Here is a 10709-nt window from a genome sequence, read left to right as displayed (position 1 = left end):
CGGGCACTGCTGCCGAGCAACTGCACACCCGGCCCCCGCTGTGGCAGCCAGGGGGCACACCCCGCCTGCTCCAGGCACACCCCGCCTGCACTGCCCCAGGCTCAAGCAGGCCGCCAGCCATCGTTACTGGCCGCTTGAGACGTGGTACAACCCGTTCAGACAACGGCAGGGTTCAGCACATGCGCCGCTGCCCAGACCCACCCGGGCGCCGCCGGCGCCAGCGCAATATTGCGGGTCGAACATCGCTTTTTGCATCATAACTCTTTGTGGAAGGCAACAAAAGCACATCAGGCATTGCAGAGCTACAACAGGGTGCAACATGTAGGCATGCGGCGAGCAAAGGCACCCGCAGCAGCGCTACCACTGCCGACGTACCCAGCGCCGCCTCCTTCATCTGCCTCCACGCCGCCGCCAGGCGCGGGTGCACGTCTGTGTCGATCGTCATGTTGCGCCCCAGCAGCGCCCACACGGTGTGGTAGGCGTGGATGTGGGCGAAAATCGCGTCAAAGTCTCTGGGGTCATCTGAGCAGCAATACTCTGCCACCGACTGGTGGCACACGCCCAGCTCCCTGCACTCTGTCATGTCATGGTACTGCATTTCGGCATTGCCAGCTGGCAGCGGGTAGCCCAACGCCCTCCCTATGAGCAGCTCCGCCACGGGCTGCGGCTGCGCTGCAGGAAGACCCTCTGCACCAGCGGGAAGTCGGCGTGGCGCCTGTTGGCAAACACCCAGCCCCACTGGAAGCCCGGGTGCACGGGGTTGCTGGTCAGCATGGGGTGCCTGCAGGCGGCAAGCCGACACGGGTGGACAGCGGCGGTGAAAGGGCGGGTTTCACGAGGACGCCCTCCCTTGGTGCGACTGGCAAAACCTGTAGACGAGCGAAAACCACCCACAACGCCGCAGGCCAAGCTCGCCTGATCTCATGCAGCTCAAAGCCCTTGCCCTCCAGCCCATACTTGTCCATCAGCGGCCGCAGGCACTCCTCCGCAATGCCCTTTGCAAATCCCGGCCACAGCGCGTGCGCCATCAGCACGCACGGCTTGATGCCTGCGGGCCGCCCGCAGCCGACGGCGCTGTTGGATGTGCGCAGCTGCCGCAGGTGGCTGGATGCCCAGGCGGGCCAGCCAGCGCACCTGCCAGCACAAACGCGATTTCTCCATAGTGCCGCAGGTTGTGGAGGCAATTGTCGAAGCTCTTCAGGCTCCCCTCCCCCATCTTCCGCTTCTCGCTCTGCGGAAGGCCCGGAAGGTGCCTCAGCTCCGCCTCCTTCAATTCGAGGACAAACGGCTTCACATAACTGGGCAGCTCGCTGGGCGGCTGCAGGAGAGGAAGAACCATGCTGCTGGCTCCCAGCCGTTGCAGATCCCTGCAGTGAGCAGATGAGACGCGTTGATATGTGTGGCGCCCAGGTGCGGTAGGGGCGCCGGCAGCAGGCGGCGGAGCGCCAAAACCGAATTAGTTGCTCCAAGATGCGGCCCTCTCTCCACTCACTCAATTCACTCACTCAAGGCAACCTCCTACAGCTACAGCCTGTTCCCTGTGTGCGAGGTGTGTGAATTCAAGCGAAGGCGTATGAATTCAAGCCTCCAGCGCCGCTCAGGATCTGAAACAAACTTTGGTAGGCGTGTGTAATGCGCCCAGCGTGTGTAATGCGCCCAATCGTGCGTTTGGAGGGATGTCTCCACCTGGCGTGCCGAGCTGGCGGGGATGCAACAGTGCCAACCCGAGAGGGTTTACCCGCGTCCTCTTTACTGCGCGATTGCTGTACGTTGGACCCAGCATGCCGACAAGCCCAGAGGCGTAAAACCTGCCTGCCTGTCGATCCAGCGCAGGTTTGTCCGCCGCTCACGTGCTGAAATCGTCGCCTGGAGCTGCCGGAATCAGGGTGTAGCGCCCAGCAGCAGCTACCGGGCTGCCGCGCTCGGCAGAACCCATCCCCCCAGCGGCCACCGCCGTTGCCGCTCGTGTTGCCGCTTGCTCACCTGCGCCGCCCCTCTTCACCACAGTACAACAGTGCAGGATGGAGCCCGGCCCGGGCATCCGCAAGAGCCCATACGAGCCGGGGCTGTGGTTTGTCAGCGCCGAGCCCGGCACCACGCTCCAGGACCACGGCACGCAGTGGCAGGTGCGGCGACTCTGTGCCTCCCGCTCGGATCTGCTTTCCACGCTGCCTGCCTGCGAGCCAGCCTGCTGTTGCCCCTGCTGCCGGACCTGGAAGAGGCTTCTGGGCGCAGGAATGAGGTGGAGGAGGAGCGGCGGTGTCCGCAGGCTCCCCTCCACCCAGCGCATGCCCACCTGCCCGCTGGCCCAACACACAGCCTGGGTGCCGCCGCTCCGCCTCCTCCCGTCGCAGGTTGGCAGCCGCTACAGGCTGGTCAAGGTGCTGGGGTATGGCAGCTACAGCGCGGTGTGCCTGGCCGTCGACGAGGCCACAGGGGAGAAGGTGGGCCGCCGTGCTTTCTTCCAGCAAGCGCCCACTTCTCTTCCTCCCTTGCTCCCCGCCCCTCCTTCCTCGTAGCCCCGCAAGCCAAAGCGCAGCTGCCGCCGGGCTGGGGCCTGGGCCCGCTGCTGCTTCATCCACCCGCCCTGCCTTCTCGCCTGCCTGCCCGCCTGCCTGCCTGCCCACCGTGGGCCGCCGTCTGCCCCTGCCCGCGCGCCGCGGGCCGCAGGTGGCCCTCAAGCGCGTGGCAGACGTGCTTCAGTCGCCCGAGCACACCAAGCGCGTGCTGCGCGAGATTTGCATCCTGCGCCGCCTGCGTCACCCCAACCTGATCGGCATCCGCGACGCGTTTGTGCGCCCCTCGGCCACCGGTCAGTGCCGCCTCATCGGCGGCAGGCTGGTCAACCTGAGCGTAGATGTGTACATCGCCATGGAGCTGGCAGACGGCGGCGACCTGTTCCACCTGCGCGGCCAGATGTCCAGTGAGTGGGCGTGGTAGACAGAACAAAAAAAGGGAGGGTGATTGAGGGTGGTGGGGGGGTGCGGAGCGGCAGGCAGGCGGCGCCGGGAGGTGGCAGCAGCTGGCAGGCTGCCATGCCCCTTGGGGAGGAGCTTCCGCCGGTACCGGCTTCTTCGGGATTGTCTCGCCCTGCCCGCCTGCCGCGCCGACCGTTCCGCACTGCTGCTGCCGCCGCTGCGTCCGCTGCGCCCGCAGGCGAGGAGGTGCGATCGCTGATGTGGCAGCTCATCGTCACCATCAAGTACCTACACTCTATCCACGTCTGGCACCGAGACATGAAGTCCCAGAACGTGTTTCTGGTGTGGGAGGGCGGGGAGCGCGTGATCAAGGTGGGCGTGCGCCCGGGCCGGGCCTTCCCTCATCGGCGGAGGCCGAGGGGCAGCCCTGGCACCATCGCCCTCTGCGAGCGGGGGCGGCAGCGGGCTGGCCGGCGGGGCAGCGGGATTGCCGCCTGCGCGCCTGCTCTGCTGTTGCTCCTTGTGTTCACAGCCTACCCGCAGAGGAACGTGCGACACAGAACCCCCGTTTGCCCCCACCTGCCCCGCCCCCCGCCCCGCTCCCCGGCAGATTGGAGACTTTGGCAGCGCCCGGTCGGCCACGCCTGAGGGCTACCACTGGGCGGAGCAGAGCGCTCCCTCCCGGGCGGGCAAGCTGGAGCTGGAGGGGCAGCGCCACTCGCTGCTGCACGGCGCCGACAGCTACCAGGCAATGAACGAGGCGATGCAGGCGCGCGTGTGTGTGTGTGCGTGTGTGGGCGTGTGTATGCGCGTGTGGGTGCGTGGATGGGAGCCGGTGCGGCGGTGGTGGCGGTGGTGGGCGTGCCTCGCGTGATGTTCGTTTTCGTTTCGCAGAGGGGCAGGCATGCACATGCTTGCATGCATGCTGTCCGCTGACGCCACCACCTGCCGCCCTCCTCCGCCTCCTCCTCCCCTGCCTCCCTGCCCAGCCCGAGGATCTGTACGTCCAGGCAGAGCCAGGCGGCGGCGAGCGCGGCAGCAAGGCCGGGTTTAAGGCGCCGCTGACGCGCGTCGTCGCCACCCCCTGCTACCGGTGCGCCCCGGCGCCGCCCGCGGCTGCCCTCGTGCCTGTGGCCCAGGCCCGAGGGTCGGCAGCCTTGCAAGAGGCGGGGTGCTCTGCTGTCACCCACACACCATACCGTCCGCCAAACCTCACTGGCACCACACTGGTCGCTGCCACCTGCCCGCCGCTCACCTCGTCGCCCCGCTCGCTCCCCGCGTGCCCTCTCCTGCCGCCGCCTCCCCGCAGCGCTCCCGAGGTGGTCATGTCCCGTGGCGGCTACACCGCCTCCATCGACATGTGGAGCCTGGGCTGCATCTTCGGAGAGCTGCTGCAGCGCATCGCGCACGTCGGCTCGGCAGCCACGCCCAACCTGCAGGCAAGGCCCGCGTCCCTGGGTCTGCGCCCTCCTGCCGTGTTGCAGCCCAGCTGGTTTGTGTTTTGCGGCAGCCGGTGCGCAGCTGGTGCGCAGCCCGGCCCGGCCATGTGCCCCTGCTGCTCCACCTGCCTGCGCTGCTGTGGGCCGCGAGGGAGGCCAGCGGGCTGCCTGCCCAGCCGGCCGGCTCCGCTGCGCTGCCCTGCCTGCAGGTGGCCCCGCTCTTTGCCATCCACGGCCTGCCCAAGACGCCGGAGGACGGGGAGAGCTTTGTGGGAGGGCCCGGCAGCGAGATGACCCGCAGCGAGCTGCAGGTGGGCCTTGGGACTTTCTTCCAGCCCCGGAAGTGAGGAGCCTCCGGGATCGTGGCAGCCTCCTGGGATCGGTGCAGGCACGTCCTCGAGGGGCAACAGCACAGCGCGATGCCCCCACCCAGCAGCCTGCTGGCCCGCCACCCCCCTGCAGGCGCTGTTTGCCGTGATCGGCACGCCATGCTGGGCCGACGTGGCGGCGGTGCAGGAGCCGAGCTGGCGCCGCTACCTGCACCACCTGCCCGGCCGCGCGCCCACGCTATACCGCAGGTGGGATCCTGTACTGCTGTACCACAGCTCCCAGCCACCCTGCCCCATCACATGCTGCCGAGTGGAGCTGTGCCTGTGGCGCGCTGCGCGCCTCACTGCAAGCCGCGCAGCGGCGCTAGCGTTCACGGTGCTGCTGCCGGCACACGCGCAGGTTTGCGGCGGCGGGCGAAGCGGCTGTGGACCTGCTGTCCCGCCTGCTGGCCTTCGACCCCACCCGGCGCTGCAGCCCCGACGAGGCGCTTGCGCACGAGTACTTTGCTGATGTGGTGGCGGAGGGAGGTGCGTGCAGGGGTGCGGGAGGGGTTCTGTGGTAGCAGAGGGAGGCGTGGTGGGAGTGAGTGCGGGGCGGTGGGGATCATGCACAGGGAGAGCAAGGGGGAGGGTGCGAGGCGCCCCTGTGCGGTATCCTGGCCTTGACAGGATGGCGTGGGCAACCCAGCTGTGTGTGGTTGACTCTGATGTCTCAACCATGGGCTAGCTACAGCTCTGCCCCAACACCTACTTCCCGTGCACCTCTGCATCCCCGTGCAGGCAGCTTTGACGATTTGGTGGGCTCGCCGATGGCGGCTCGCACCAGGCGCAGCCAGGGCATGCCTCCGGTGAACGTCGGCGCCTCTCCGGCGGCGGCCGAGGCGGGGGTTGCCGCGGCTGTGGACCCTTCGGCGGTGCTGTTTGGGGATCCCGCCACGCCCATATCGAAGCTCCAGCCCTACACGGTGGCAGTAACAGCGGCCCGGGATGCTGAGCAGGCGCTGCTGGCGGCGCAGCAGGCTGCTGCGGGGCAGCAGACAGCAGCAGCTGCGGCTGCGGCGCAGCAGACGGCGGCGGCGGCGGCAGCGGCGGCAGCGGCGGCAGAGCCCACGGCCGCCTCTCTGGAGGGCCCCTTTGCCATGCGGCTGCACGTGGACAGCCCAGTGCCAGACCAGGCTGCTGGGGAGGCAGGGGGAGGCGGCGCGGCCGACGCAGGGATGGAGGAGGCGGCGGAGGAGGAGGAGCGGGGCCGGGGGGTGTGCGCCAGGCATTACTGGGAGGAAAGCGACCCCGGCAGGGCGCTGAGCATGCTGGAGGATGAGCTGTCAATGGTGACAGGTAGGGACAGGAGGCTGGGAGGGCAGGACGAGGAGGAGGGGGAGGGGCAGCCGCATGTGCTGCTGGCTCTGCCGTGCATTGTTGCGTGCACCCGCGCCCTTGGCGCCTCGTGGGCTGCTCCAAGCCCTTCCGCTCGTGCATCTTTCCACACCCTCCCTCCCTGCGCGGGCCCCGCCGTGCAGCGTACTACAGCACTGCCAGCCCCGAGGATGAGGGGTGCCAGAAGATGCGGCTGATGCTGGAGGAGGAGTGCGAGGCAATCAGGGACAGCCAGGGGGGAGGCGCGCCAGGGGCGGTGGCCCGCGGCGCCGCCTGCAGCGGCGATGCGGGTGCCAGCGGCAAGAAGCGGGCCCGCGTGCCGCACACCGGCGGCGACTCTAGTATCCTCGCCAGCCTGCTGAAGCACAGGGCGGGCGGGCTGCAGGTGCGGCGGGGCGCCTGCATGGCTGGCTGGCGGCCAGGTGGCCGTGCCGCGGTGGCCGGCCGGCTGTCATCCCGCGTGGGTGTGGCGCGGCGGCTGGCCATGCAGCCTGCTCCCTCAAGCCAGCCCGGTCAGCCGGACGACCGCCGTGCTGCACCGTCCCCGCCGCCCCGTGCCGTGCAGGAGGACACCGCCGCTACCGCGGAGGACGCAGACCGGTACGGTCGGGACCGGCTGAGCAATGTGGCTGACACGTGGCAGGGGCGTGAGCTGGACCCGTCCCGCATCCTGGGTGCGCAGCGGCACGGCGAGTGGTTCAAGCAGGCGCCGGCGCAAGGTGCGGGCGCTGCGGGGCGGGGAGGCGGCGCTTGGTGTGTGTGGGTGCGGGGGTGCTTGGGATGCGTGCCCGCGCGCTTCGCAGGTGTCGTAGCTGCATGCCCTGCTGCCTTTTGCGCGCGGCATGCGGCTTGCTGGAGGCCCATGGCCTGTTGCTGACTTGCCCCTGCTGCGCCTTGCTGCTTCGCTCTCGAGTGCAGCCCCTGCCGGCCCCTCCTGGGGCGTCACCTCTCTGCCGCCGGGCATGGACGAGAGCCAGATGGACCCGCAGCTGCTGGCCATCATGCGGGCACAGCACGGCAGGTAGCGCAACGAAGCCGCTGCGGCGCCACCCCCATGCATCCCCAGTTGGCTTTTGTACCCCACTGGCACAAGGCTGCCAGCCTGCCGCATGGCTAGGCTGGACCACAGGAAGATTCCATCGTAGGTAATGCATCCCCAGACAGCTTGCTCGCTTTGTATCAATCATTACCTGTTGTAGTCCCCAATTTTGTTTGCACCACATAGTTGCCCATCGTATGCCCTGTGATCCCGCCACACTTGCATTGCCAGTGGCGCCCGCCGAAATGCAACACCGACAGTCTGGCAGGTGTTGTAGGGTCCTCCCCGTGGTCATCACGCGATCGCCTGTGGAGCTTGAAGATGTCTAGACCATCTGAAGCGAGCCCTACTCCCCCCTGAGCACTCTATGCGTTCCTGGGCCAGCGTCGCCTCGCGGGGCGAGGGCGCACCCAGGCGGCAGGGTCACGTGGATCAGCATGCACACGAGCCCGCAATTGCGCCCACACAGCCCAGCAGCGCTGAGGAGCTTTTGCGGGAGGCCACCAGAAGTCGCGCAGACGTCACTGGTGCGTACCGCAGGGACGCACAGCGTTCAGGAATGCACAGCGAACGCAGCAGAGCACCGCGCGATGCAAGGGCCTGGCGGCGGTGCCGCACCCGCCTGCCGCAACTCGCCTCGCTCCAACTCGCCCGCTTGCTGCCGCAGGAGAGCGGCGCTGCCTGGCCTGTGGGCGCGCCTTCCGAGACATCCATCGCTTCGCGCAGCACCTCAAGGACGCTCATGGCGGCCGCAACATGGCACAGCCGCTGCACCCTCCTGCCGCGCCCAGCGGCGCCTTCCCCAGCCTGCGCGCATCTGTGCAGCTGGGTGATGTGCTGCTGAGGGCGCTACCGGCATTCAGGCCCGACTCTACAGCCAGCTTCAGTCCGGCACAGAGGCCCGCCTCACGCCAGCAGGCGCAGCAGCAGGGTACAGCGTGGCAGCGCACACCAACACCAGCGTCGTTAGTGCCTGCAGCCCGCTCGGCTGCTGCCTCTTCCAAGGTGAGGGCGACTGAGGCGATACACGCCCCTGCTGGCTGCACATGAGTTGGCGGGGCATTTGCATACAGCTGCACAATGCCCTGCTGCAGGCTGCCCCCGTGCTGACGCCGCCACCCGGCACCCGCTTTGCGAAAGCCAAAAAGAGGGAAAGCCGGCTGAAGCGGGCGTTCAAGCGCAGCGGCGCGGCGCAGGCATGCGGGCGCTGGCAGGGCGTGCTGGCAGGTGTGGAGGCCCAGGGCTGGCGGGCCGTGTGTGCTGCTGCCATGGGCAGTTCAAGCGGCAGGGCTGGGCGTTACATGGAGATGGCCCAGCCTTGTTGTGCGACCTTTTTTTGGTGTTTGTGCAGAGCTGGAGGCCGCTATGCAGGCAGTTGGGGAGGCGCAAGGCTCCCTTGCCAACCAGCTCACTGGGGTGCAGCAGCAGCAGGGTGCCGCCGCCGAGCCTCCTGCTACGGCTGCGCTCGCATTGGGCGCTCAACAGGAACAGGACCGGCTGCTGCTGCTGGCCAACCTCGCTGTGCGGCGCCAGCTGTTGGAGCAGCAGCTGGGGCATGCTGAGGAGTGCAGGGAGAAGCTGCAAAGGTGGGCCCAGCCTTCTGTCGTCTGCTCACTGCTAGAAAGGCCGACACACGATTGGGCGTCGATTGGGCCTTTGCAGCCTGTTGCTCTCCTCCTGGTTTCTTGGCACATGATTTGTTGTGGTTCTGTGCAGGGCCCATGCTCATGCCCGGAAGCAGCTGGCAGCAGCGCAGCTGCAGCTGCAGAAGGCTGACAAGGTGCCGCCCCCAGCAGACGACCTGAATGACGGTGCAGCAAGCAGCGCCGAGGCAGCAGGTTGCGGCCAGCCCGAGGCGACCCCGGCAGCCACCAAGCCTCACGAGGCTCCCCAAGCAGCAGCAGGGAGGGCGGCAGATGAGGCAGGAGAGCCAGCAGATGCCCAACGGCAGCAGCAGCAGGACTGTCATCCAACCGCCGCCTCAGAGGCCAGCCCAGCAGCAGCCAGCGACGGCTCGGAGGAGGGGGCAGCAAGCGAGGCGGCTGTCTCCACAGCGCCCTCTAGCAGCCTTGGAAGCTTTGCGTTTCAGGATGTGCTGACCGGCTGGACCGCCGCCAGCAGCAGGCAGGCACCCAACGCAGCAGCGGCGGCAGCGGCACATGTTGCCCCAGGAGGCACCAGGCAGCGCGCAGCCGCAGGCGCAGGTGGCAGCAGGGGAGCAGCAGTGGCAGTTGGTGCTCCTGCCAAGCAGTTGCCGACTGCTGGTGCAGCGGCAATCCTCAGTTCTGGACCAGCCACTGCTGCAGCACCAGGTGGGGTCCCACCATCCTCTCAGCCAGCAGGGTTTGCTGCTCGGGCACAAGAAGCCGGCAGCGGCGGCGTTGATGGCGGTGCCAGTGGCGGCGACGACAGCGGCAGCGACAGCAGCGATGGCACCGGGTCTTTTGGGCTGCAGTGGGGGGATCAGCTGCTCAGCTGGGCCAGCAACGTGCGTGTGGAGGCGGCTGCCGTGGCCCTGCACGCCACCCAGCCTCAGCCACAGGTGTTGCCAGCACAGCAGCAGCAGCAGCAGCAGCAGCAGCTGCTGCAGCAGCAACCACAGCAGCAGCAGCAGCAGCAGCAGCAGCAAGGGGCAGCACACGACGCAGCTGAGCCCGCTGGCGCTGCCGAGCAGGCCCGGCCGGCTGCCCCGCTACTCAGCAGCAATGCAGTGAGCCAGCCCGGCACTGCGAGCTCTGCCGCCGGCATGCCTGGTGCGGCGCCACCAGATGCAGGGCAGCAGCAGCAGCTGCAGGCTGTCGATGTGGCAGCCTGGCTCAGCAGCACAGGCGCAGCTGTGCCGCCACTGGAGGCAGATGAGGAGGCACTGATGCTCCTCAGTGAAAGCTTGGCTCCCGTGGCAGTCGCAGCAGCACTGGCTCAAACCCACCACTCCGAGCAGGCACAGCCGCAGCAGCAGGCAGAGTACGTGCAGGCAGCGGCCGATGTTCCAGGCGCCTTCAGATGCCTGCTCTGCCAGGTGACGGTGAGCGGGCAGCGCAACCTGCAGGAGCACCTGGGCAGCAAGCGGCACACGCGGCGGGTAGCGGCCGAGGCGGCCGCCGCCGCCGCGGCTTCCGCCGGCCTCGACGCCCAGCGAGGGCTGGGCCTAGCAGACTCTGCACCAACAGCAGGCGCAGGAGCAGGAGCAGGCGTCGGAGGCAGGAGCGACGGCATGGCCGGTGGCGGCGGCGGCGGCGGCGGCGGCGGGGGCAGGACGTATGTGGGGCCTGGTGCTGACGTGGCGCCTTACGTCTGCCAGGTCAGCTTCCGCCAGCCCTCGCAGCTGCCCGGCGCTTGCAGCCGGCGCGTGCAGCCATGCCGACGCTCCTGTACCTGCCACAGCCGCGCGTCCTGCTGCTGCTGCCGTGCTGCGCTTCCCTCCTCACACACAACCACACACCATCACACCATCGCACCATCACACCATCACACCATCGTTACACTTGCAGGTCATCACACCCGAGCTGAATGCCACCGCCGAGGCGCTGCTGCGGCGGCTGCTGGAGTGGCAGGAGCGCAGCCGCCTCCACGACCCCGCCAACTTCAAACGCAAGCGGCGGGTGGT

General features: G+C 68.4%; 2 protein-coding genes across 2 annotated transcripts; one reads left to right on the top strand and one right to left on the bottom strand.

Annotated features, from left to right (window-relative positions):
- Window positions 1–639: 639 nt before the first annotated feature.
- Window positions 640–1339, bottom strand: CHLNCDRAFT_138877 (hypothetical protein; the record flags this gene model as incomplete). Its single annotated transcript, XM_005844444.1, has 3 exons — window positions 640–781; window positions 895–1048; window positions 1135–1339. 3 exons carry the CDS (start codon window positions 1337–1339, stop codon window positions 640–642), a joined length of 501 nt encoding a protein of 166 aa, XP_005844506.1.
- Window positions 1340–2351: 1012 nt separating this feature from the next.
- On the top strand, window positions 2352–5195 carry CHLNCDRAFT_9304 (hypothetical protein; the record flags this gene model as incomplete). Its single annotated transcript, XM_005844538.1, has 9 exons — window positions 2352–2444; window positions 2671–2816; window positions 2853–2923; window positions 3157–3296; window positions 3950–4011; window positions 4228–4327; window positions 4727–4739; window positions 4794–4935; window positions 5087–5195. Coding segments are annotated over 9 exons (876 nt in total), but the record flags the coding sequence as incomplete, so codon positions are not given.
- Between the last annotated feature and the right edge of the window lie 5514 nt (window positions 5196–10709).

The sequence above is a fragment of the Chlorella variabilis genome (genome assembly GCF_000147415.1).
Source record: "Chlorella variabilis unplaced genomic scaffold CHLNCscaffold_22, whole genome shotgun sequence".
Taxonomy (NCBI): Eukaryota; Viridiplantae; Chlorophyta; class Trebouxiophyceae; order Chlorellales; family Chlorellaceae; genus Chlorella; species Chlorella variabilis.
Note: the sequence above shows the minus strand (reverse complement) of the source record. Positions and strands in the feature narration are given on the sequence as shown.